We start from the raw sequence: 27646 nt of genomic DNA, 5'->3' as shown, positions 1-27646 counted from the left end.
CTGTCAATTTCGCTTGAGAGTCTCTGCCAAAAATAAGCTACCCTTTAATTAGCCATTCTCACTTAATGTGGTTTCGGTAGGCGCCACGTCCCTCGGGAAGCGGCCAATATAAAAAAGTGACAAACGAGCGTTGACATTGCGACAACAACACGCACTAGGCTAAAAAATAACCATAAATAAATACTTATAAGTGCTCTAGTTGGAAGTGTCCGACTGGGGGATACCCTATACGAGCTGTTATTCAATAATTCGAGTTCTCCTTAATACATACACACACAGTTCTTCCTTTAGCCCCAAGCTAAGAAAAATGTAGTTTTTATTAGCTTCGGTATATATAGTTCGATTGTTATGTACTTTTCATTGCAACTATATGCAGAGCCTCAGAAATGATTATTATTTCATTATTGAGCGAAAGGGGTGGAGGTAAAAGTAAAATATCTTAGGCCTTGTACTTAGCTCTCATAATTTGCGAGATAAGCTTAAAATATTTACTCTCAAAATCGATATGGAAATGTGGCGAACAACTTAGCTCATCGCCCTGCTCTAAAACATATATGCTTAAAGGCTTCAATCTGACTGTTGCATATATTTGCTGACATCCTTTTCAACGGCTACGGGGTATAAATATGCTTATATACTCGACTGCTGAATAAGCACTCCAATGTTAATTCGGAGAAATTGGCAGCATTATTTCAGAGACCCGCCAAGTTCCATTGACATCGAACGTCACGGTACAGTTGCCAGCCCCCAAAACAGCGCCGGGCTTGTTGTCTATTTCGCCTTTATCTCTGGACAACAAATACATGCTCTGGGTATCGTGTGACGGACGGGTTATCTAAACAGGGGACTGACAATTCAGAAGTTTAGTAAACGTTTAGGCCAATCAATAACTAATTAGTCAATTGATTGTGGCTGATAATTGTGCAAGGGATTATTGTGAAATACCGAAACTCTAACAGACGCCATTTGGCGCACAGTCGCGATTTGCGACCCTTTACCATCACAACAGCTGGCACAGATCCCGATCAGGCGAGCACCGAAGTCAAAATGCCCAAGCTCTGGAATGGTGTATACAATGCGCAATGCGCGGCTCTCCCATCGCCAGATCTGATGGAGGCCCAGCCCAAAATCTTGCCCAAGACCCGCTCCAACAGCAGCGGCGGCGGCAATCGCAGCAGCAAGGTGAGTCCACCTGGTTCTCGGGAAATTTCTAGAAAAGTTAAGAGCTCATTTGTGTCTTCAATTTGCAGTACTGGATATTCTCGATGATAATCGAGCGAAGTGCGGGCCCCAAGCGTGTGGACATGGCTGGGGATGATGTGGAGTCCCCGTTGGAGGCCATTTTGCCGGCTGAGCCGCAGGTGGAGCAGGTCTGCCTGTTGCGTGACAGCCCCTTTAGGATACTGCGGGTGAGTTCCAACTAAACGTGCGGTTGCCAATTTGCTAGAGTGATAAGCCGATTCCCTGGACGGGCATTGTGAAAAACGTTTATTGATTGTCTAGCCAAACATAAGTACTAATTCGTTGTTCTCGACTCGAGTGCAACCCTGGTTGGATGAGAGCTCCTGCTAGTTCGGCTCTCAACTAGGGCTTGGGTTCAGGTGCAATTCATGAAGCCAGGTTTGAGCCATCGCTTACCCAGCTTTACATTTGAAATTAATTATGAGGCAAGTCTCTTTTGAGCACCTGGTTGTGTTAAAGGTTAGCTTCCCATAGGTTCGGTTCGTGAGGCTGGGTTTAACCATCTTTGAACTCAGATTCAAGCCAGGGCTTATCGTATTTTCAATTTTTAATTCATTTCGAGAAACTATATTGATATCAGGCGTTGGTTCATAGTTAAACGAAAATTAAAGCTACAGGCTCGATATTGATTTTGATCTCATTTTGCATGGCTATGAACTTAGATACGAGCCAGGGTTCCTTCTTATTTTCAATTTTTCCTGACAACCTTTTTTTGACAACTAGTGAAAGGTTTCAAAATTCGATCTAAGCTGAAAACATAAGTTCCGGACTCTAACCTTTGGGCTCACATATGCAAAACTAGTTTGTTCTTTATTCCAGTCAGATGTAATTTTTAATTTTTAATATATAAATTACAAAGTAAATTTCTCTAGGACAAGTCGTTAAGCTTAAAATTTGGTTCATGGTGAAAAGAAATTTCCGGGTTTCGCAATCGAACCGGCTTACAACCTTTTTTTAAACCGATTTGTGCGCAGCAATGCTTGCCAAGACCATTTGCACTTACATAAAAGAAGATAACAGCAGAGCTCAAAGATAACCAAGGGTCAAAAGCCGCTGCCAGAGAGCAAAATGCGGCCAGAACACGCAGCGCAACAAGTTTTCCTGAAAATGCAGCAACAGCAGCAACAACAACAACAAGGAGAAATGGAAACAAAATGAAAATGGAAATGAAAATTGACTGTGCAAATTGAATGAAACTCACCACGCGTCGAAAATCTTCGCCGCTGGCGTTGCGCTCGGCAAAAGCAGGGCAAAAGCAGGGCAAAAGCAGGGCAAAGCCGGGCTATAAAAGCAAAGGATGTGCGTGCCGAGATTTCAGTCTGGCAGAACTTCTTGTGCGCGAGATGCCAACTCGAAAGGCGCAAAGCAAACAAATATTAAAGTCAAATAAACTGAAACTTATCATTAACATTGAAAAATCAACAACGGAAAATGCAGTTTGTGATGTTTGAAAGTGATTTAGAAAGTAAAAACTGAACTAAAGCAAATTTAAAGGGATATGTGTAGAAAATGTAAAGAAAAATAAATATATTAATATATTTAAAAGGATAAACGTTTTAGTGGAAAATATGAAACAAAAGATGTGATTGGAAAGAGTTTCAATATTTTTATTCAATATATATTATATACATTTTTAGCAACAATTCGTTAGACAAAATAAAAGGAAGAAAATTCCATATATTTTATTAAACTATTAAATGCATACTTAAAGAAATCTGTTACCTATACATATGTACCTTAAATACGTGTATTAACAAATTAACCAAAAAGTATTTCAACGATTTTTGCTTGAACCGAAAACAGTTTGCCTTGACTTAAGCAATTGTTACCAAGGATATTTATAGAAAAAGAAATCTACAAAAATTACGGGCAAGAAATAACAAGTATTCCAAGAACAATTATGAGTGCTGGGCATTTAATAGAAATGGAATCTTATAAATGCCCGCAAGAATGATGAGCGACAAGGAGACCCCCAAACGGGACGTGGTCATCAGTCCATTGCGTTATTTGATTAGCGGCTGTGCCGGCGGCACAGAGCTGTCGGAGATGCCTCCACTGAATCTGTCCAACAAATGGGCGCGCATCCTGCGGATGTCCTCGGCGCCGAAAATACAAGCCGATGAAATTCTGCAGGTAAACGAAAATTAGCTAAGTGAGTTTTTGGGAAAGTTAACTTTTAAGCAGCTGCCAGCCTCGACGCTAAGCTTGTTTAAAAGTTGAACAATTTATTTGTAATTAAATTGGATTTGCCTGGATAGTTAAATGAAGTGCAAGCCAAATTTGCATTCAAATGACGCAGCTGCACTTGCTGCCTTGATAAACAAATAAATATCCAACAGCAGCTGCCACTACACAATCCAAAGGATATGGACAAGACAATGCCAGCTCTTAGCTCTCAGCTCTCGGTTAAGGCAAGCGTGCAAACAACCCACATAGAACAAGAGTCCGGCTCTGATTAAAAACTCTATTGACATTGTTGCTGGGTCCTTTGTGCGAGTCCTTGTCGCAGCTGGGCAACACAAATGAATATTGCGTGTCTTGTTCAATTTGCAGTGGAATTTTTGATTTAGCTCGTGTGCACTCAGGTCTGCACATCCCGGACGGAGTTAGCGCGTGCTCAAAGTTGGCACAACTTGAAGCACATTTATTTAACTTTCAGTTAAAATGCACAATTTGATTAGCACTTTGGCTGCTGGCAGCAGCCGCGTTGAAATCCATATTCTAGCCTAAGTAAACAGCTGGCAAACTTCTTTTTGATCCCTTGCAGGCTGCCGAGTCAGGCAACTTGGATGATTTTAAGCGCCTGTTCATGGCGGATAACACGCGCATCACGCTGCAGGATGGCAAGGGACGCACTGCAGCACATCAGGCGGCGGCCCGGAACCGTGTCAACATATTGCGCTACATTCGCGATCAGAGCGGAGGTAGGTGGTACTCAACCAACTGTTACAGCTGTTCATCAATCTTTCCATCCGCAGACTTCAATGCCAAGGACAATGCCGGCAATACGCCGCTGCATATTGCCGTCGAGTGCGATGCCTACGATGCTCTGGACTATTTGCTCTCCATGTAAGTGCCGGCCAATTGAAGGCTTTATTTCATTAATTACGCTCTCCTATTTGCACAGTCCTGTCGATACGGGCATCTTGAATGATAAGAAACAGGCGCCGGTGCACTTGGCCACGGAGCTGAACAAGGTCAAGTCGTTGCGTGTGATGGGCCAGTATCGCAATGTCATCGATATACAACAGGGCGGCGAGCATGGACGCACTGCACTCCATTTGGCTGCCATCTACGATCACGAGGAGTGCGCCCGTATCCTGGTAGGTGGTGTGAGTTCATTGTGCATTTGTACATATTTCTGTCATTTATTATTATTTATTTCCTTATTATTTGTTAACTTTTGTAAAGGGACGACATAACGCAGGCAAAGTTGCGGAAGTTTGAAGCTTACTAGGGGCTTGGCTTGATTTTTGACAAATTTACCCATTTCGAATTTTTTTAGAGTAGTTTTTTAAGCCGGATCATCTAAACTTTGCGTGGGCCAACTTTTAGTTTTCATCTCTTAGACATTTATTTTCCGCCCGTTTTGCTCTCATAAGATAACTTATTTAGGCCTTTCAACAAGGTTGAATTTAGCGTTTTCGCGAATTTTCGTGAATTGGGTGGAGTTTTCAATTTTATAATGTGAACTTACATAACATTAGGTAACCACAATAGTAGGCAGTATTCAATTTACCAGTCTGTCATTTCATAAGTCAGTAAGTCAGCTTGTCTCTGAGTCAGTCGGTCAGTTATCAATTAATCAATCTGTAAGTCCATCATTTAGTCGCTCAGTTAGTCAGTTAATAATATTAGTCAGTCAATCAGTCAATCAGTTAGTCAATCAGTCAGTCAATCAGTGAGTCAGTCAGGTTATTATCTGGTTTGTCAGTCAGTTTGTCTATCAGTCAATTGGTCGATCAGTCACTTAGTCAATCAGTCAATCAGTCAATCAATTATACTGTCAGTCAGTCAAGTTTTCTCAGTCAATTAGTCGGACACGCAATAAATCAATCAGTCAGTCAGTTTTTTCTCGGTCAGCCAATCAATCAGTCAGTCAGTCAATCAGAAAGTAAGTCAATCAACGACTCAGTCAATCAATCATTTACTTGGTCAGTCCCTCAGTCAATCAATCATTCTGTCAATCATTCAGTTAATCATTTAATCAATCATTCAGTCAATCATTCAATCAGTCTGTACATACGGTGTTAAATATGTAAATTATTAGTTTGCGTTTCACTTGCAAGATATTCTCTCTACAAAAAAAATTTGTCATGCATCTTATTTGCAACAACGCGTAATTCTCAGTTTAACATTAATCAATTCCCCGCACACACTTACATTCTCTCACACACATAGACACACACGCACACCCCCACACACACAGTGTAAGATATTCACTAGTCATTTATCATATGGAAAAAGGTTTGTACATAATTCGATTTGCCTGCGCACAGAAGTATGCAACATTATTCTAAGTCGCATCAAGTGTCTGCTGTATGCGTGAACTGTTGTGTGTGTAGCTGTTGTATGTGTGCATATGTAGTTAATATTTGAATATAATGTTATGTAATGTATTGGGTATGTCGTATCTTACAGATTACAGAGTTCGATGCATGCCCCCGTAGACCCTGCAACAATGGTTATTATCCCATACATGAGGCGGCTAAAAACGCCAGCTCCAAGACAATGGAGGTCTTTTTTCAGGCAAGTATGCTTAAGTATGGCCTGCAGCACATCAAGCATTGCCAGCCAACCCATGCGCACACACTCACACACACACACACACACGCCCATACACCCATACATCCACCCACATACTGCATCCATTGCAAGAACCCATTCATTTTGAAGCCGATGTCAAAGCTTTAAGTGCTGCCCCGTTAGTGTCCCCAGGCGCTTATCCACTTTATTTGATTCGTGTTGCATTAATGTTGCTCGCATTTGCTGGCTCTGGCCGTCAGTTGAACTTTTGCATTGAGTTTTTCATTTTTATGTCGTTTTTTCTTACTCTGAAATTGCGTATACGCGACGTACGCTGCTCTACAAAGAAGTCAATTATAAAAGTATCAAATTCGAACAGTTTACGGTAAAGTCGTCCATTTCTTTTAGCTCACGACTCGCTGTCAATTCGCTTTAATAATGAAAAATAAGACAAACAGAAAACAAAAGAAAAATCCTCAGCAGACCCAAAACTTAAAAGTATCGAATGTTTCCCCAGCTTAAGGGTCGGTCAGCGACTTTTCCAAGCATTCGTCCAATAGACCATTCTATAAATACTGGAATATTCCAGCCCTTTTAGATTATGATGAAATAACATAAATTAATTACATTTTTCTAACAATTTTAATAATAGCAAGTCGTTCTTGAAGTAATAGAATATTCCAGCAATAGCTTATTGAATATGTTGAAATAATATATATATATAAAAATGTATATATTTTTCAAGAATTTGAATAAAGGCCAAATATTACTTAACCGTTCTATTAAACTAGAATATTCCACCCTGATCTAGAGGAAATCACATAAATAAAGACCTTTCCAATATAAACCATATTTTTAAAATAAAATTAAAAAACATGCTAAATATTAACATGCCATGCTTTAAACAAAATAATATTGCCGCACTTTGATTATTTTAAAATAATTGATATATTACTTTTCCCATTAAATAAAAATATAATTTGTTTTCCAATTAAATTTTAATTGCATTTCAAATAATATACTGTCATTCGTTAAATAATAGAATATTTCCGAAATCGTAGCTTTAAGACTTTCTTTATGATGAAATAATATTTATAATTATCATTCCAGCAACATTTTATAGTTATTCAACTTTGAATACGGTTAATATAAGTTTAATGCGTCTTTAACAATTTTTAGTGGGGCGAGCAACGCGGCTGCACTCGCGAGGAAATGATATCCTTCTACGATTCGGAGGGAAATGTGCCGCTGCATTCGGCGGTGCACGGCGGGGACATTAAAGCCGTGGAGTTGTGCCTCAAATCTGGCGCCAAGATATCGACACAGCAACATGATCTTTCGACGCCTGTGCACTTAGCGTGCGCCCAGGTGAGTGCTGGGCGGATGTGGGTGGGCTTTGGGTGGTGGCTGGCTGGCTGGCAGCAGGTTGCCATGGACTCGCGCCTAGCTGCCAGACAGGCCTTGGCAGCGCTCATATTTCCGAGTGTCATCGCTGGTTAAATGGATGCTGCGCTTGAACCAGCAATTGATAGCTAAACACTGTCCTCGCCACGTGGTTGCCAGCTGCGTCCAGGACACACGGCTGTTTCCTTGTCTGTGCGTTATTTTTGGTGACTTTAATTTGACAAATTCTTATGCAAATTGTGCTAAGACGAACGTGACTTTGTGGCCGAAACCGTTGAGCGCCGGGAAAATGCGTAAGCAAATACCAAAACAAAGACACGTGACAGGAGCACGTTGGGCTGGGCCGAGGGGTAGCTCGGATTAAGTTCTGAGAATATTTAATAAATATTCGATATTTATGTTACGCAAGCTTACAAGAAATTCCACAACATGGGCAATCAATGCGGATTTATTTATATACTTTGTGATTTAATTAAGGCATTTTTTTGCGGTTTCATATATTATGGAAATATGTCTAAGACATGTTGGAGCGGGACAGTACTTGTGATTGCAAAGGGCCGAAAATTAAATACCCTGCAAATACAGCGCAGATTTGAGAAATACTTAGACAATCTTGCTCTTGACTGAATACTGATATGCAAGAGGACATAAAGAGGCCAGATTGGGTCGACTACGACTGGCTGCAACAGGGAGACGCATATATATAACATTTCATCATCATTTTAAGGGGGCCTCCGTTCTGATATATATTTTTATATTTACCCCTAGCCGCATGTCTACAAGGGTATTTTATCTTCGGCGTGCCGATAGTCCCCTTCCCTTTCTGTCTTTTTACCATAATTTCTTTTAATTTTTATTAAACACAGGGCGCTATTGAAATAGTTAAGCTGATGTTTGAGATGCAGCCATTGGAGAAGAGGATCTGTCTCAGCTGCACGGACGTACAAAAGATGACGCCGCTGCATTGCGCTTCTATGTTTGATCACCCGGACATAGTCTCCTACCTGGTCAACGAGGGTGCGGAAATCAATGCGCTGGACAAGGAGCATCGGTCGCCGCTGCTGCTGGCTGCCTCGCGCAGTGGCTGGAAAACAGGTGGGAGATTGGCAAACCTTTTGAAAGAGATTGAAATTTATGCATATATTCTTCTTTTTTTTTTTTTTGGTACAAGTGCATCTGCTGATACGTCTGGGTGCGAGCATTGATGTGAAGGATGCCGCCGCGCGCAATGTGCTGCACTTTGTCATCATGAACGGGGGTCGGCTGACGGACTTTGCCGAGCAGGTGGCCAATTGCCAGACACAGGCGCAGCTGCAGCTGCTGCTCAATGAGAAGGACAACATGGGCTGCTCGCCGCTGCACTATGCCAGCCGGGATGGGCATATACGTTCGCTGGAGAATCTCATACGGCTCGGCGCCTGCATCAATCTGAAGAACAACAACAACGAGAGTCCGCTGCACTTTGCCGCACGCTACGGCAGATACAACACGGTCCGGCAGCTGCTCGACTCCGAGAAGGGCTCCTTCATCATTAACGAGAGCGACGGAGCGGGCATGACACCCCTGCACATTGCCTCGCAGCAGGGACACACGCGTGTGGTGCAGCTGCTCCTGAACCGAGGCGCATTGCTGCATCGCGACCATTCGGGCCGCAATCCGCTGCAGCTGGCGGCCATGTCCGGCTATACCGAGACCATAGAGCTACTGCACTCGGTCCACTCACATCTGCTGGACCAGCTGGACAAGGATGGGGTAAGTCAGCGATAGCTGTGCGAGCAATAGCAATGCATATGGTATAACCATCTTCATGACAGAACACGGCTCTGCACTTGGCCACCATGGAGAACAAGCCGCATGCGATATCCGTGCTGATGTCCATGGGCTGCAAGCTGGTCTACAATGTGCTGGACATGAGCGCCATCGACTATGCCATCTACTACAAATATCCGGAGGCAGCGCTGGCCATGGTCACGCACGAGGAACGGGCCAACGAGGTGATGGCTCTGCGCTCCGACAAACATCCGTGCGTCACCTTGGCGCTGATTGCCTCTATGCCGAAGGTGTTTGAGGCTGTGCAGGACAAGTGCATAACCAAGGCCAATTGTAAGAAGGACTCGAAGAGCTTTTACGTAAGTTGATTCGTTGTCCAGAACTGGACTTGGCACATCCATCCATCCATACATATATATATATATTAGGAACAGCTCATTTCATCAAATTCATGAACTAGTTGGCCAGCCGGAGAACCTGATGCTAATCGTAACTCTTCTCTTTGACAACAACGATATTTAGATTAGGTACTCATTCGCATTCTTGCAATGTCCCTATATGTTTGCCAAGATCGATGAGAAAACCGGAGAGCCGATCATGACATCCAATCCCATTCCATTGCCGGCCCTGAATGTAAGCAGAAACTGCAGCAAGCAGCCAATGCAGATGCATGCTTATTGAGTGTCAATTTTTTGTTTGCCTATGACATACTATATACAAGCTGGACAATCCAATTAATCCGATCCCTGCCGTTCGATTATATGTTTAGGCTCCCCTCCTCCCCCACCCAAAATTGTTCCTATTAGGGTCCGCTTCATCCGCTCATGCACGCCCATGTATACGCACCCATTGCCGCATTTTGATATATTTTTGTATAACCCAATTCAAAAAAACCAAAAACAAAACCAAACATCTTTAGATCAAATATTCATTTTGGCCATTCCAAAAAACGCCCGAGCAAATCGAGGAAAAACGTAAAGAATTCAATGATCCGAAATGGCGGCCGGCGCCGTTGGCTGTCGTGAATGTGAGTCGAAATCCTAGTTGGAAAACAAAAAACACTGTGAAAAACTATTTCCGCTAATTTAAAACTAACTTAAACTAACTAACTTATCAATTAAAAGGCAACTGTAAAATCGTCCCAAGTCCTTGCACTTGCTACTCGTAAAACTGTTGTGTTCTGTTATCCTGTTCTAGAGTGTTGTTGTTGTCCTTGTCGTTATTCTTGTTCTTGGGTGTTGTACTTTAATCCCAAATAGTTGCCCACTAATGCCCAATTTGGCTCTCTGTTCGACTAGACCATGGTCACGCATGGACGCGTGGAGCTGCTGGCCCATCCGCTCAGTCAAAAGTATTTGCAAATGAAATGGAACTCCTATGGAAAATATTTTCATCTGGCCAATTTGCTGATCTACTCGATTTTCTTGGTCTTTGTCACGATCTATTCCTCGCTGATGATGAACAATATTGAGCTGCGTTCCGGCGACAACAAAACCACCAGCCAATACTGCAACTTGGGGTAAGTCTGGCAAATCCCAATACAATAATCAAAACCTTTGATATTTGTCGAGTTTTACAAACAATATCTTGTCTGATGTTTATTTTATTTCTTCTTTATAAATCATTTTTCTACATTTACTGAATTTTTGAACATAAAGTTTCATTAAAAAAAGTTGTTAAAACGAATTCAAGTTGACGGTAGAGCATCCTTCTCTTCCTCCTCCTCGAAGAAAGTCCAGACACTTTCCTTCTTCGTCTCCTTCTCCTCCTCAACAAATATAATTAAACAAGTCATTCAATCATCAGAAATTCAAAATGTTCATCATTTATTTTCAACTCTTTTCAAGAGAATCGAAAACTAAAATCAGAATGCATTAGCTCTGTTCTCATATGTAAACTAATCCTAAAAAAAGCAAATCTTACAAAATTAAAAAAATTAGATAAAATTATTTATGTTGGGATGGAGCATTCCAAACAACTAAAAAGTAGACCTCTAACTCTTCAACAAATTCTAGTTTTGAGACAATATTAAGTCAATCACATTTATATTTTTGCAGCTGGGACGTGCTCACCAGGAATCTATCGCATGGCCCAGCGATGGCAGCTCAAATCCGGCCGGACTCGTGCGTGGAGAGCATCAATCGGACGACGGCCATACTTTTTTGTGCCGTGGTCATTGTGGTCTACATATTGCTCAACTCGATGCGCGAACTGATACAGATCTATCAGCAGCGCCTGCACTATCTGGTGGAGACGGTCAATCTCATCTCCTGGGTGCTCTACTTATCCGCATTGATAATGATAGCGCCTGCCTTTAAGCCGGATGGCGCCATCAATACCATACACTATTCGGCGGCATCCATTGCCGTCTTCTTGTCCTGGTTCCGTTTGCTGCTCTTTCTGCAGCGCTTTGATCAGGTCGGCATCTATGTGGTCATGTTCTTGGAGATTCTGCAGACCCTGATCAAAGTGCTGATGGTCTTCTCCATACTGATTATTGCTTTCGGCCTCGCATTCTATATATTGCTCTCGAAGGTGAGTGTCTGCCTCTATGCTCCACAAATAATTCTCTAAAAATAAATAATTTTCACCTTTGCAGATAATTGACCCACAGCCGAATCACTTGTCCTTCTCGAACATACCCATGTCGCTGCTGCGCACCTTCTCCATGATGCTGGGCGAGCTGGATTTTGTGGGCACCTATGTCAACACTTACTACCGCGACCAGCTGAAGGTGCCCATGACTTCCTTCTTGATTCTGAGTAAGACCAATTGGCGTACTCTGTCGCAATATGCTTATCTCTATAATTAAACGACAGGTGTGTTTATGATCCTGATGCCCATTCTGTTGATGAACTTGCTCATCGGTTTGGCCGTTGGCGACATCGAGTCGGTGCGTCGCAATGCCCAACTGAAGCGCCTGGCCATGCAGGTGGTGCTCCACACGGAGCTGGAGCGCAAGCTGCCCCATGTCTGGCTGCAGCGGGTGGACAAAATGGAGCTAATCGAGTATCCCAATGACACGAAATGCAAGCTCGGTTTCTTGGACTTTATCTTACGCAAATGGTTCTCGAATCCGTTCACCGAGGATTGTAAGTATACCAGACATCGGTAACTATTATTATTATTTATTATTATTATTAGAATTCATTTCGAGCCTAGTCTTTTGCCTTATTGTGGATTCCTTCTCTTAGGTCTGGGAAATCTTCAGCCTGCTTATAGCTGGACATTCCCAGATAAATAGCTTGTCCAGGCGTCTGCCCTTTGTAACTCTGCTAGTTTTTCCTTGCGTATTCAGAGACTCGACTTACTTTATTACAAGCACAGACATGATCTTGATTCCTGCCTGACAAAAAGATGTTCATTAACTGTAGCTTGTTAGCCAACCTTATTCATTCTCATACATTTGGGCTTAACTTTTACTCACTTTCCAACTTAACTCCGCAGCTGCCATGGATGTTATTAGCTTCGACAACAACGACGACCTGATCAATGCCGAGCTGGAGCGTCAGCGCCGCAAGTTGCGTGACATTAGCCGCATGCTGGAGCAGCAGCATCAGCTGGTGCGTCTCATTGTGCAGAAGATGGAGATCAAAACGGAGGCCGATGACGTGGACGAGGGCATCTCGCCCAACGAGCTGCGCTCCGTTGTGGGCCTCAGCTCGGCCGGCTGCAACCGCTGGAACTCGCCGCGCATACGCAATAAATTGCGTGCCGCCCTGAGCTTCAACAAGAGCATGTAGTTGGGAACCTGATCCCAAGCTCTACAAGTATAACCAAGTAGTGAAAAGTAAATTTTGTTAAATGACATGCATACATATACTATATCCTTATCAATGTCTGTATAACTGGAACAGGTTGAGAATTCTATGCCAGAAATTGTCTTGTGAGCTCCTTGAAGGAGTTATTTACGAATTTAGGGGCAACAAGCTGGGCTCTGCGAGTATTTTTTTTTTTGTCATCAAGTGAAAACGGAATATTTCACATTTCTATAACTACTTAACGTATTTGATATATCTGTGTCTTTATCTGTGTTTAATGTCCTTCAAAGTCTACGAAATAAAGTCAATTTATGCATGAAAATTGTTAATTTGCGCTGATTTGCGATTTTATTTATAAGCTCTAAATGAATTATGTTGAAACATGAACTTGTCGATCAAAATGTATTTTGAGAATGTGCTTAACAACTAAAATAGAAATAGATAAAATAGCCCTCGGAATGGGGTAGGGGGTCTACATAAATGTAATCTTGGTGCGACCCATGTTGACCTGCCACACGTTAAGCTCCTCGTAGTCGTCGATGCATTTGTCCACCTGGTCGGGTTTGAAGCCCTTTGTCGTGCAGCGATCCATGATGTCCGCGATCTTGACAGCCTTGCCAGAGCCGGCCAGCTCGCGTACAATGGCAAAGATGCGATCCGATGTATTTGGCACACTGCAAGTGGATTTAAGAGTGATGAGAACCAAAGCAAAAGTCAAGCAGCTCGTTGTACTTACTGTCCCTTCTGGTGTTCGTGTATCTGGTTGAGTGAGTCCTTGGACATTTCCAGCAAACGCAGTGCCTCGGCTACATCGTCTTTCTCAACGCGATCGGAGAGACGCAGGCGAGCCAGCGCTGTGGAAAGGCGCAGAATGCCGAGCAAATTACGTGCGGACGTAAATGTCATGTCCTTCTGGTTGCGAGCCTCGCGCCTCAGCTCCACATAGGCACCGACAATGTAGTCGGTGAGCTCGTCTGGAATGGTGGGATGCTTGCGCTTGCACAGATTTATGTAGCGTCGCATTAGATTCATGTCCAGCGCCTTGACCCGCGTGGGCGGCTGCTTGCTGTGGCTGTGCACGTAGGTTATGTGCTTGGCCAGACGCAGATCGTTGTCGCGATCGGGCTTGTCCTGAATGAGCCACAGTAAGTCGAAGCGAGACAACAGGGCGGCGGGCAGCTGAATGTTCTGCTCCACGGTGCGTCGTGGATTGTAGCGGCCAAAGGCGGGATTGGCAGCAGCCAGAATGGAAACGCGCGCATTCAGCGTAGTCATGATGCCCGCCTTGGCTATGGATATGGTCTGCTGCTCCATCACCTCGTGTATGGCCGTGCGATCAACATCAGCCATTTTGTCGAACTCGTCAATGCAACAAACGCCCTGATCGGCCAGCACCAAAGCGCCGCCCTCGAGTGTCATTTCGCCGGTAAGTGGATCCTTCATTACGGCCGCCGTTAGACCCACGCCCGAGGAGCCGCGACCTGTGGTATACTGCGAGCGTATGGCCAGCCGACTGATGTAGCCCAGCAGCTGCGATTTGGCCACACCAGGATCGCCCATCAGGCAGATGTTGATATTGCCACGTATCTTCATGCCATCCGGCCGTTTGTCCACGCCGCCCACAAGCAGCAGCAGGAGCGCCTTCTTCACATCCAAGTGGCCATAGATTTCGGGCGCCAAGCTGGTGGCCAGACGCTCGTAGAAATCATCCTGGGCCAGCTCCTCCAACTCTGCCGGCGTCAATTCACAATCTTTGTCGGAAATATCATCATTCTTGTTTATGCATATGATGCGCTGCCAGGAGACAATAGTTACAGCACACGATTAGCTACAAGTTCTCTACAAAACTTACGTGCGCCTGCAGGAACGTCTCCGAGAGCAGACCCTGAATCATTTGAGCAAAGCCGGTGCGCACCATCGGCAGGAAAATGCCCGAGATCAGCACATGATCGCCGGGCTGAGCCATGCGAGTGACCTCGCCGCGGCAGAGCACCGTCATGCTGCGTGGTATGTGACCGACGGGCACCTGGTCGCTGTGCTCCTGCATTTTCAGCTCCTGGAACTTGACAAACTTGGAGCCGCGCGTCTGCAAATATAAACGACCGCCAGCCTTGTTTACGCGGCAATCATCCGAGGGGCATTCCTGCACAGGTATGAAGGAGAGCGAGTTGACGGGCTGGTACGTCTCGGCGCCACAGCGATCGCAAGTGTAGGTGGCCACCACCATCATCGGCTTGACCTCGGTGCAGCGGGTGACAATGCCGCGCACGGTGACCAGTTTGCCAATTTGCTGGGCCTTCACCTCACGTATGGAGTGCGCCTTCTCCGTGGACAGCGGCTTGAAGCCCACCTCGCTGCATCGACAAACGTTAACATGGGTTTCTGCTGGCATCTGGTCATGTTCTACTCACAATCTCTTCATCAGCTCTGTGGGAAAGGCGTTGCGCTCATCGCGCTGCTCCATGGGATTACGCGTCCGGGCGTCCATCATCAGGCGATGCTCGATGTACACGTCTAGCGCATCCTTGGCGTGCACCTCCTGCTGCTTGTAGCTGGGCAGCAGCTCGGCGATCACATCGCTGAAAATGGACACATAGCGTCGGCAATTCTCGACCACAGCCTCGGCGAGACTTTCATTGAACTCGGCCAGGTCGTCCAGATCGATGGTAATGAGCACTTGCTCGCGATGCGCCAGCTTCACTAGCTGCGAGCCATAGACAAACTCCTTTTTGCCATCATCGTCGCATTTGCAGAACTCGGCCAAAAATGTTTTGATCGATTCTGCGTGATATATTTGTGAGCACAGTTTGTTTGATTGGGTTCATTTCTTTATTACCTCTATCCTGTGCGTAGTCACGGCGCGCCATTTGTGTGTGCCTTTTTTTTACAATATTTAACTAATGTGGAAACTTCACTCTCTGCGCGCTTGCAACAAAATGCAACCAAAATACAACAGAACGCCGCTTCCCGCCTGCCGTCTATGTCCGCGTTATGCTAAATTCGCGCCTTTTTTACGATATTTTCGATAGTTTTCAATTCTCAAATATTGCCAGCGGCAAGGCTGCCACCCTTAATTGCAGCGGGTGGTGCAAGTATCGAAAGCAGCTATCGATTTTTGTCAAGTTGGCAGCACTCTTAATTTGAGCGCTTGAACTAGTTCCGGAGCAGTGGCAGCGCGGCAACAAGTAAGTTGGCGCGCTGAATTTGAATTTGAAATATAGGCGATACATTACAAAAGTATTTTATGCGTTGTCAATAAATAGCTAGACTTGTTTTGTTTTGTTACATAATGATTTATTTATTATTATTTATTGGTTTTTAGGCGTCTAAAAAGTGGTACATTTAATTTTTTTGTGCACAGTTGCATTATCTTCGATTAGATTTACAAAGATGATTTGCTTTTTGCATTAATTTGCTTCCCCTTTCGAACGTTGTGTTTGCTGCTGTTGCGGTATACATAAGTTACAGTATAATATGTTTTGTTTACGTTTAACTTAAATATTATTAATCACATGCAATAGTTAAATAATAAAAATAATAATTATACATAGTTTAACATACACATATTCATGTGACCGCCGTTCTCAGAGCTTTTCTTGTTGTTGTTCTTCTTCTTGTTTATAGTTTCGCCTGCGGTCGTTAGTTTCTATTAATCAGTAGTATGTATATATATATTTATATATATATATTTTATATTTTTTTTTATATAGTAAGTAGATCAATTTGTTGTGTTATTATCCTTTGTTAATTGGCTACTAACTAAATTTCATGTTGTCATTAAACCATTTCTTTTTACACTTTACACGCTAAATTATTACACTTTACGCGCTAATATACTACATATATGTATATGTTAGTATGTTTATTTATTTATATATATGTATGCATTTATATTTTACTTAGTGCCTGCTTTTGCATTTTATTATTCTTTAGAGTGTCGCCTAAGCTGCTTTCTTTTCAAAAGACAACACAAAAATTACGAAGCTGGGAATTTAGTTGGTTTTAGTTTCTAAAAGTTAAACATCTACAGCATTTGCATTAAACGGTTTTTTTTTCTCAAGAGGCTTTTGGCTTGGTCAAAAGCTGATTCTCAATTGCAAGCTCAGTTCTCATCTTTCGACCAACTTAGCTTAACAAATTGTTGTTTTTCTTTAATGCATTTAGTTGCTGATGTTCTGCCTTAGTTTTTATAAATTGCATTTCTATTTATGTTGTGTGCATTTTATGACATTACCTCAAAGTGATTGCTTCATAAAATTTAGTTTTAATAACGCTACGTATTAGATATTTTTTATATCTATAGATACACATAGTTAAATAGATTTTTTATTGTTTCATGCGTATAAAGCTGTAAGTCTTCTAGTTTTTTTTGTTTTCTCTTTTTTTTTTTGCCCAAAAAGTGCGTTTACTCAACTAAATTCCATTAATATGCATTTTCTTTCATACGATTCTTTGAGCTCTCACAAATGTTGACAACAATAATTCGGTTATTTGTATTTCATAAACATTTAAATCTTTAAATTCTTGTTTTACGTATTAATATCTGTGAACTTTAAGAGAAGCTCCCGCAGAATGAGCCATAACAGCAACTAGTTCTTGTATCTTGTATCTGTATCTTTTGCATTTATATAATTCGCTTGATTTAATTACACCAAAAAGGAACAATTCGCTTTGAACATTGAGCTTTATAATTTACGTTCTGTACGCTAGATATATATATATGTGTCTATATATTTATATGATTTAAAGAACATGTATCTGAACAAACTGCACTTGCTAAAAAGTTCGATGGTGGACAGGTTTTTGCTTTCAATATTTTGAGCCTATTTTTTGTATATTTTGTATTGATGTTGTTGTTGTTGTTGTTGTTTGTGCAAACCTCGCAACACATTTATATGGCACAAAAGTCTAATTGGATTCAGCGTTGAGGTGCAACAAGCCCAGGCGTGGGAAGGCTAGAAGAAAGGTGGCAACGCCAAACGGAGCAAACGTAGCGCAACTCCAATTGGGTTTTTGTTACTCTGCAAAGTGAATGCGCTTAGGCTAATAAATTAATGGTAACAACTTAAGCATTACACAAATAATAATCATATTAATAATAATGATAATAATAATATAATAATAATAATATTAATAATAATTATTAATATTTAATTGCGTCGAACTTTGTGCGCGCGCTTCCGCTGCTGGCATGTTGCTGCCTTGCCTTGCGTTTAATATTATTATGCGTTGTTATATATATTGTTTATATATATATATATATTTTATTTATTTTTTTGGGATTTGGGTGCTGCTGCTGCTTTAACTACAACTACTGTAGAGTGTGACTAGTGTGAGGAGTAGGCTCGTCGCAGTGGCCGTCAGTGCGCTGGACGCGCCCTTCTGCACCTCGCGCGACTCGGTGTCATAGTTGATGGGCGTGGTGCCTGATGGATCATCGAAGTTCGATGTGGGACCTGTGCGGCAGAGAGAAAGAGAGAGAGAGTGAAAGAGAGTTAGACTTAACTTAGATCTTATTAAAAGCGAGGAGAAAACATTTAACCTCGGCTTGCCGAAGACCAAATGCACTTTTAGACAAGCTTTATTTAGGAAAGTTTTATTTTCGACATATTTTTTTTTTAATTTAAAATTTAGTAGACCTATTTGATACTAAGTTATACTCAAGAAATTTTAAAGAACAGGTAAGCTTTTCCGACAAACAATAACCACCAAGTCTTTAAAAACAAATGATTTTTCATAGAACTTAATTTTATGCCCGATTACTTCTTTTGACAGTTGTCCAATCCGACGGACTCCAACTTATATACAGACTGTCAAACTGATCAATAATAGATATACATTTCACATATACGACAATGTCTACTTCAAGCTATTTTGATGCTGATCAAGCATATGTATATACTCTATGGGCTCGACAAGGTCTACTTCCATTCGTAACACATTTGGTGACAAAATGAAAATACCGTTTGGTAGGGTAACTTACCATCGCCGGAGCCATCACCGGAGGCGTGTATGCTGCTGTACTCCTCATCGTCGTCGCTCATGTGGCCGCCGCCTCCTCCGCCGCCGCCGCCGCCGGATCCCTCGCGACCCATGTCACTCTGGATGTCATGGCTGTTGGAGACAGGCGCCTGCAGCAGGGGAAAGCAACACATATGATTGAGTGGACCAAGGGATTAGGTTATGCGGTGCACTTACCGATACGCCGATGCTCTTGCGTATCTTGATGAGCTTGTCGACCAGCTCGTTGAGCCTGCTGAGCTGTGACTGGTTCTCCCATGGCACCTCCGGATTGTAGCGCTGGGTGTCCGTGCCGGGCGTCATCAGCAGCTGGGTGTAGTCGCCGACGCGATCTCCGGTCCAGCAGAGATGATCGTCGCGCTGTGTATAGTCCTCATCACAGAAGCTGTATGCCAAAAGCATTCGAATCTCAGTTAGCCGGTTGAAATCTACATTTATTTACATATCTACTTTTGTGTGTATGAGTGTGTGTCTAGTTAGTCAAATGTTGTCATCGCTGGCAGTCTCATTTGGCAGCCCAATAGTATAACAACATTTGTTTTTCCAAAAAAAATTTGAATCATAAGTACATAACAAAAACTAATGCCTGAACATGTTCAAGGAGCTTGTGGTGTTTGTGCATACAACGGCTCGCAACTTTTGCCTGGTGCGTCCCACGGCAGTTGCACGTGGCGTAAGTCATCCAGCCGGAGCACGGGAATTTCGAGTGTTAACCCACTAATTGCTGCTCCTGCTACCTTTCGTAGACTGCATGCCGTCCGATGGTGAAGAATTGCATCTGGGCTAACGTGATCTTCTTCATAGCCATCTTTACGCCGCTCTACGTGTGCCTGCTGAAGGATGTTTTTGGACTGTTGCGCGATCTGAACTACAAGATGGCCAGGGGCAAGTAGGTGGGACCCGTTGGACCCGTAGGTACACCGCATAGGTCAATTTATGTTCAGAGTTAACTAAACCCCCATACGCACACAATCTCGCTTAAATATATATTTGTTTGTGGCCTCAATCCTTGTGCTGGCACTTACTTGTACACAATATTGGTGAAGAACTCCTTGGACTTCTCGATGGTCGACAGGAAGTGCACGATGCCCGCATCTGGCGGCGTTGCCCACTTGATGCTCGCGTGCTGCTGCACCGGCTGCGCCTCCGCGGCGGTCAGCGAGGGCAACAGATTGGGCGTGCCGCATGTTTTCCTCACCTAGGGGGGGAGGAAAATGGAAGAGGAGATAGTTTTGAGTTAGATTCGCATGTTCGAGCGGCACTTCCTGTGCCCCACGCGTTAATCGCCGGCACTCATGCACGTGCAATTGCCCCAGCTCGTGCCCCAACTCGTGGCTCGCTGCATTGCATGTAAATTGCAACTTGCCAGCAACTGGTCGCCGTCCGACTGCATAAATGTCATCTAATTGGACAGTTTTAAATCCCATTTCGAGACAACTTTAGCCCCGACTCGTAATTGAATGTCATGCACTCGAAACTGGTTGCATTTGTGGCATCCGCTCGAAGGCCGCCCATAAAATTAATTTAAAATGTTCATAAATTAAGGCGCAATTAAAGCCTTTATGTCCTTGTCCAACACGCACGAGCTTGTCATTTCGAATGAGCGAAAACTCCTCAAAATGCGCCTGGCTTAATGTTAAAAATTATAATTGTAAATGCCATACATAGTATATAGCTTAAGGTTCTTGGAAATTGGTTTAGGCCAGACATGTACGATTTTCGCATGGGTTTAAGCATCTTATGATTGATGTAAAGTTCATTTAATTTCATTTAATCATATATATTCAGGGCTGGTTTAAATTCTGTTTAAACAATTTAATTTAGTTTTGACAAGCTCATTCTACTGAAATTTATTCACTACCTGGGCTGCAGGCCCAAAAGAGAAGTCGGTGGTTGGATTCACGCTTCGAACCAGCTGCGTGCCCTTAAGCTCGGCTTGTGCATCCGCTTTTACATGCCTTTAACAGAGATCTTGGTTCAAACCTTGGTTTGTCATATATTTTCGAAATTCGACATATTGAACGCCATAGATATTGTTTTTTAGAAGTTCGATGCTTGTTCTTTCTCTTGTTAACAAATCAGTTACGATTTGCTTTGAACGCTCCACTTACCTTCTTCTCTAGCTCTGGTCCGTTTTCCATGGCTCGCATAATGGCCTCGGATAGCTTTGTGTCCAGCTGCTTGATGGTACTCATAATGCCGCTGTCGGAGCGTATGTGCGTGGCCACCAGGTTGTCCAGGGCCTCCACAACATTCGACCAGGGGCTGTCCAAAAGGCCCGAATACTGAGCCGAGCAGCCGCTGCAAATGCAAAAGGGAAAATGAAATAAGCAAATGGAAAGCTGGAAGGGATTGGGGGATTAGCAAACTTACCGCATCACATTCATGCAGTAGCTGTAGCAGACCTTGGGCCTGCTGTACTCCGGATGGCCATTGCAGTTGGGGCAATAGTGCATCTTGAGCAGATGCAGCTGGCACGTGTCCGTCAGCTGTTTGCCGTAGAGGGCGTCCGTTTCGCTAAGCACCTCGGCGCTCTGGAGCAGGGCGTTCATAAAGATATTGGACATGTGCACGCTCTGAAGCAGATTGGCCTGAATTTCCTTGGGTATTTGGTCAAATGGCTGCAGGTCGTCGTAGTTGTGCTTCAAGCAATTCGTGTAGTCGTCGTGCAGCTCGCCGTAATTGTCCTTGGTCAGATGCACCGCCTGATGGTAGGCCACCGGAAATAGATTCTCAAAGAACTTGTGCAGCGCATCCTCCAAGCTGCTCTGGCTGTGCAAAATGCTGTTGCCCTGCCCATTATTGCTGCTATAGTTAGACGTGTACTTCAAATGGCTGTGAAGAAGACGGAGAAGACGAAGAAGCACCAGTTAAATAGCTATTTTTATTGACACTTTCCGGGGTAAAGGCCTCTACATACTTGATGATTTCCGTGTACAGCTGATGTATGAGCATTCGCGACAGTGGCTCCATTCGCCTGTAGACCTGGGAGAACACATTCAACGTCTTGTTCTCCGACTGCTCCGCCAGCTCCAGGACGTGACCTGACGGAAGAGCATAATCCAAAGGTGGTTCTTATTATTGTTTGTTCGACATTGTAATAAAATTTAATCACTCTGTTATTGAACTCGCTCACTTACTCCCTCTCTCTCACTCTCTCTCTCACTCTCCCTCTCTCTCTCTAGCTCTATGCCTCTGCTGGGATTTGCCTGGCCTAATGACCTGTCTGGGATTTGTTACCATTTTGGCTTGGTTGTTAAGGCCAAAGTTTATTATATTGTTCTCAGTGCTTTTAGTTAATTAAATCAAATTTGTGCTCGACTTGGCCGAAAGATTTTATTTATTAAATATTCAAGGCAATCAATAATTGCTAGCTAAAGAAAAGTCGAGTTTAAGTACTTAAGACATGTCTTTGATTTGATTGACTCGATTTTCTATGCAGATAAAGCAATTTTCTACTGTTTTCTAAATTTAGTTTTAATTACTTTGGAGTACAATTGGGAGCATATTGAAGCATAGCAGCCATCGGAGTGAAACGAATACTTTTGCGTACTACTCATTCGAGTGAGTAATGCTTAGAAAGGGATACCTACTGAATATAAAGAAGTATTTAAACTCAAGTAGCTTTTTACATTACAAATAAGTTAAGTGAGCAACACTTATTTATGTGAGTAATTGTATTAATATTCGAGTAGATTTTAGTATTGAAAGTAAGTAGAGAGAGTTTCATCGAACACTTTTGATTAAATAGTGCGTACAAATGGGTATTTATTGAGTATGAAGGAGCATTTATTGTCAGATATTTTTGAGCATTACAAATGGGGAAGGTGAATAATGCCTATAAGCTTATACGCATTAAACAGTATCAGTAATCGAGTAAAGTGAGCTTGACTGAGTACTTTTGTTTTGATTTACTTCTCAATATTTATTCATATAAGTAATGCGTATAATTGGATACTCATAGAAAATGAATGAGTATTTATACTCGTGTACTGTTCAGCATGGCAAATGAGTAATTTGGACTTATTTCGCTTCATTTATCGCAAGTCTTGTGCTATTTTTCGATCAATCAATCAATCTATGCCCCATCAACAATCAAAGCTTTTGCCACGCTTTCAAATACCCAAGTCAAGCACAGAGTATGCTAATCACAGTATTGCTCAAAAATCATCTGTCAAAGTGTCAGCGAAATCTGTCTGCCTGGATTTTGGTATTATATTATTGATTGGCCATCGAACACACCTGACGGACACCTGCAATTGCCAACTGGCAACCGTCAACTGGCAACTCGCAGCTTGCGGCTCGTTATTATCGCGGCTAATACAACGATTACAAATGCCTCACAACCGTTTGTCAATTTGATAATCTGCATACAAACACACATAGCATATATAACAGACTTATAAAGAAGACAACGACCGACTGTCAGACTTTAAGTCCGTCTGTCAATTTGGCTGTCGGAGAAGTCGTCGCCGCCTCTTCGCTGGCCAAGCAACTGGCGAAGCGTGGCAAATTCTAAATTGCAATCTGTTGTTCTCTATGGCCAACGACTCGGTTTTTAAATAAAAGTGTCAATCTTTTTGTTAATTGGCAAATGGTAACAACAACAACAACAACGACGAGAACGACAACAAAAACTAAAAGCAGAAAAAAAAACGAAAGAACGGCAAATCTGGGCTCGTCGAAGATTAAATACTCTTTTAGATATATACAAAATATTTTCGAAATATATAAGGATAGCTTCACTAGTAATTGTTGAAGGCTGGTTAAGATTTCTTGAAAAGCAGAAACAATTTCTATATAAAAATTAATTTTTTACCAATTCTTCCTACAGAGCCTGATGCTCATAAGTTTTTATTCATATGTGAGGAGCATGGTTAAACTAGTCAAAGCCAAGATTAGTCAAAATATCTTGAGAAACAAATAAGTTATTTTCTAATATTCTTAATTTTTGACTGTTCATTTCTATGACAGCTTTATGATATAATGGTCTGATCCGGCTTGTTCTTATATGTATGCTCAGGCATATATAAGTTTAATGGAGTTAGAGAACTCTCCATAACAAGTTACACATTTAAAGACTAATTTATAATACCCTCTAGAAGGGTATATAAATACATTTCGGCGTGGCAAAGTGTTTTTTATACTCATCGCAACACGCCAAAGTTGTTGTTGTTGCCGTGCGAAGCATTTCCGTTCTCAGCCTTGGGCTCATTTTGGGCTTGGCTTGGCTGACTGTTGCCCTGTCCGTCCGACTGTCTGGCTCTTTATCGGCTAATGGCCTTTGATGCGTCAGAGTTTACCCCTTTTAATTAGCTTTCTTGCGATTTGTTGGTTTCGCTTCAAATACACAAAGCGTCCAGCTGCCACAACAGCCACAGCAACAACATGAACATCAACAACATTTGGCCAGCTAATCAATTGTCAATTGCCGCTGATAATTGCGCAGGATACGCACCAATAGAGCGAGAAAGCAGTAGATAGATAAGCGAGTGCGAGAGAGAGAGAGAGAGAGAGCGCTTATCAATTGCCATATAACAATAACATTGTTATTGTTCAATTAGTTGTGAACAGTGCATGCAATTCGTATGCCAACCGAGGAGCGTAGCTTTGGCATGTGGAAATTGCAAGCCCCTTCACCCATCCTGCCCCCCGCACACATCCTGCCGCTAATCTCATTGAGCTGTGGAAAATGAAGCCTTCAACAGGCGGATGCTGCACTTAATAATTAACACGCGAGCTCAAAATGCGTTGATGACCGCAGATATTCGCACATTAATTACAAATTGTGCGAGCAATTGTGAGCGTAATTGAAATGGGAGAGTGCTTACTGTCAGTATACATATATTATATACAGATATATTATTTATAAATATATGTCTATGTTGGCGTGCTAACCATTAGCCATTGTCAGAGTCAAGAAGCAGCCAGCCGCAAAGCCAACGCTTTACAACCTTTACAAAGCTGCCAGTTTGAGCTGTCATCTGCAGTGCGAAAATAAGTGCAGCTACACTTAGAGAAAAAACCAGTGTTAAATTCGAATATGAGTGTGACAGAATTTATTTGGTTTTTTTCTATAGTTGTAAACACATTTTGTGCCTGTCTTAATTAAGTATGCAAAGTTTTTAAAATCGAACTAAAAATCAGGAATTTTTTAATTAAATTTTGTAGATAGATATTTGAGTATTTGGAAATTTTATTGAAATAAGAATTGATTCTTGGGCTTAGAAATTTCAAACCCAATTGGACTTAAGCAACATATGCTTTTGCTTTGGGTAAGTTTGTACATCATTGTCTTTTTGTTAAAATTACGAAATATTTTACTTATTTCGTTTATACTAAAGAAGTTTGGTTTCATTTTGAGAAAGCTTGTGCCTAAATTCTGGACTTTTACTCTTACTAATTGACATCCACCTTTTATGATAGTTTTCCAAGTTCATAAAACGATGGATTTTATCAAAATAAAAACACATCTGTAAATATCTTATTTAATATCATATAGTTAAGTTTGAGCATGTGCTTAATTTCTCGCCCACAGTATCTAATGTTAAAGTCCATTAAAATAGTAATAAAATGTTGGCAACAAGTTGTCAGCGTTTGATAGTTAAATTGCCATTTGCTGGGATTGAGACTGAGGCTGCGGCTGCGACCGAGGCGGAGGCAGCATACAGCATACGCTGCGTATACTTAATGTTATTGCAGCTGCTTTGTCGGGCTAATGTGAGCAATTAAGTTGAGGTTTTCACACAGCCCACACGCAGAGGACGACCGACTGGCAAGAGCCAGCCACAGGCTATGTGCAGGCAGTTAAGTTTGTGGCTCCATATCAAAAGTCTGCCTAGAAACGAACATATATACATATGAATATATATATATATATATATATACGTGTATGCAAGCTGCCAGGGGCAGGCACACACACACTTTGTTGTTTCATGTGCTGTGCACAACTAATTGCAATTTGTTTCTCCCTTTCTCTCTCTCTCTCTTTATTTCTAGTTTCTGGGAATTAATAGAGCACTGGCTGCTTGAGTGGGACGAGGCAGTTAACCAAACGCAATACGGCATAAGGCAAATGCCATTTGGCCATGTTACATGAAAATTTCATTAGACTAAGGTTTATTTTTCAACATTGTCGCAATCGTCACACATCAAGCAGCAACGACTCCAAACGGGCAAACGGACATTCTGATTGAATTAGACAACGCTCCGGCTACGGTCTGTGGCCAAATACCATTTGAGACCAACTGCAAAGGGAGCCAGAGTTGGAGTCGGGCCGCGCCGCGCCCACGACAACAACACATAAAGGGCATCAGGTAGGGCCACTAAAAAAAAACGAAGTTCCATTCACTCGAAAGTTCTTTACGTATTCATAGAGCAAATATCTGAGCTAGGCCACATTTGCTTCATTAGAAGGCGCCGGAGCGGGATTAGCATGGCGAGCAGTGGGCACTGCAGTCGCGTCCAAGCTTGGCTCGGACCGGTTCCTCGCTGCCTCGAGGCCCAGCCCCAAAAGCGGCTCACTCGCGCCGGCAGATGCGACCGCGTTTCGCAGTTGTTTCTGTTTCCCACGCCATGGCAAATATACATATACATATATGCAGGGACAGCCCACAGGTTTCGCCTCTGCTGCCCGTTCTGATGCCCTTTGAGCGGGGTATTACAAGTTTGTCACGAGATGCTATTCATATATATATATTCTCGATCGGTATCAACAGCCGAGTTGCTATGCTAACTAGTCTTTAAGCCTGAAAATGATTGATTTACATTCTTGCTATTGCAGTTAGTATATATATATATCTAAATCGACTGGATCGAAGCACTATATCAGTTGGTTGCCATAGGAATAATCAGTCTAAACTTAAAAGGTATATAGAAATGGGATAGAATATCTTGACTTTGCTTGGCATTTACTAGACTTCATAATCCTCTTTCCATTCAAGCAGTCTTATAAACATCGGACGACTATTTCATATAGGTCTATGGAAAGCACAGAATTCATTTCGTATCGTATATATTGAAGAATATTTTAAGCTCTCTTGTAAAAAGCAAGGGTATTAAGTGTGCGGCGTGCTGCGATTAGCCATGCCATCCTGTTTTTTATTTTTGTGTAGTTTTTAGGTTCTTTTTTTTATTTTATATTTTATTCCCCGGTTTGTGTTGTGCGCTGCCTGCGTTCCTGTGCGGATATTACAATTTTAGTATCTGCCGCTTTTTTATTTGCATTTTATATGCATGTATTTCTTGATTTTTCTAGCCTTTGCTCCCGTGCGCGCTCTCCCTCTATCTAGCTCTCTCTGTCTCGCTCTCTTTCTCTCCCTCTCCCATTTGGGTCCATTTTGAAATGTGGCAAGTTTTTGCCTGTGCTCTCTGCAGTTTGCCAAAGAGCCTGGCACAGTGGTGCCTGGGAATTGCCCGTCCAGGTGCTTTGAAGTGTTTTTTGGAGTCTCGCATCTTTCACTGATTGGGTGACTTTTAAGGTGGAGCACACATAATTATAGCCTGCGTTCTAGCCTGCTATCTGCTCTATGATAATTGCTGCTATCTGGGCTCCAGCTCGCATCGATATAGACGGCACACAGTGTGCTCAAGTGCCTGGATTGTAACTAGCTATCTGCTGGCAGGCGTGCCGTCTTGGCACGCCCCAAACCAGATGCCAGCAGCAGCAGCAGCAGCAGCAGGAGGAACAACTTGACTTAGCC

At 42.6% G+C, this 27646-nt stretch overlaps 4 protein-coding genes across 7 annotated transcripts in view; 2 read left to right on the top strand and 2 right to left on the bottom strand.

The window, feature by feature from the left end:
• The first annotated feature begins 1020 nt into the window (after positions 1–1020).
• Positions 1021–13205, top strand: LOC115771186 (transient receptor potential cation channel subfamily A member 1). Of its 4 annotated transcripts, none has more exons than XM_030716779.1 (16): positions 1021–1182; positions 1251–1409; positions 4010–4166; positions 4221–4311; positions 4370–4565; positions 5884–5991; positions 7168–7356; positions 8259–8487; positions 8564–9144; positions 9207–9521; positions 9685–9795; positions 10461–10681; positions 11220–11697; positions 11762–11924; positions 11982–12254; positions 12610–13205. In XM_030716779.1, the coding sequence occupies exons 1-16, from the start codon at positions 1048–1050 to the stop codon at positions 12903–12905; spliced, it is 3702 nt and encodes a 1233-aa protein (XP_030572639.1). In that variant the 5' UTR covers positions 1021–1047; the 3' UTR covers positions 12906–13205. The 4 variants fall into 4 exon arrangements, with proteins under 4 accessions (XP_030572639.1, XP_030572636.1, XP_030572638.1 ...); XM_030716776.1 differs by lacking the exon at positions 9685–9795 and adding an exon at positions 10082–10189 and having other exon boundaries at positions 1048–1182; XM_030716778.1 differs by lacking the exon at positions 9685–9795 and having other exon boundaries at positions 1048–1182.
• Positions 13206–13330: 125 nt separating this feature from the next.
• On the bottom strand, positions 13331–16098 carry LOC115771098 (DNA replication licensing factor Mcm7). Its single transcript, XM_030716657.1, has 5 exons — positions 15760–16098; positions 15335–15704; positions 14776–15277; positions 13660–14717; positions 13331–13597 (listed from the first exon to the last, which is right to left on the bottom strand). Exons 1-5 carry the CDS (start codon positions 15788–15790, stop codon positions 13396–13398), a joined length of 2163 nt encoding a protein of 720 aa, XP_030572517.1. The 5' UTR covers positions 15791–16098; the 3' UTR covers positions 13331–13395.
• Positions 16099–16214: 116 nt separating this feature from the next.
• The window catches only part of LOC115771269 (division abnormally delayed protein), a 96991-nt gene continuing 85559 nt past the window's right edge, over positions 16215–27646 (bottom strand). Inside the window, exons 3-9 of the mRNA XM_030716884.1 lie at positions 21865–21988; positions 21318–21779; positions 21056–21245; positions 19970–20142; positions 19122–19329; positions 18907–19054; positions 16215–18379 (exon numbers count right to left, since the gene is read on the bottom strand). Of these exons, the coding sequence (XP_030572744.1) occupies positions 18225–18379; positions 18907–19054; positions 19122–19329; positions 19970–20142; positions 21056–21245; positions 21318–21779; positions 21865–21988 (1460 nt within the window). The 3' untranslated portion in view covers positions 16215–18224. The remainder of the gene's footprint in view (positions 18380–18906; positions 19055–19121; positions 19330–19969; positions 20143–21055; positions 21246–21317; positions 21780–21864; positions 21989–27646) is intronic.
• On the top strand, positions 19419–19946 carry LOC115771271. The gene is made up of 2 exons (XM_030716886.1): positions 19419–19617; positions 19691–19946. Exons 1-2 carry the CDS (start codon positions 19537–19539, stop codon positions 19835–19837), a joined length of 228 nt encoding a protein of 75 aa, XP_030572746.1. The 5' UTR covers positions 19419–19536; the 3' UTR covers positions 19838–19946.

This window comes from Drosophila novamexicana, unplaced genomic scaffold, assembly GCF_003285875.2.
Source record: "Drosophila novamexicana strain 15010-1031.04,08,12 unplaced genomic scaffold, DnovRS2.1 tig00000024-arrow-pilon, whole genome shotgun sequence".
Taxonomy (NCBI): Eukaryota; Metazoa; Arthropoda; class Insecta; order Diptera; family Drosophilidae; genus Drosophila; species Drosophila novamexicana.
This window is presented reverse-complemented; position numbering and strand designations above follow the sequence as displayed.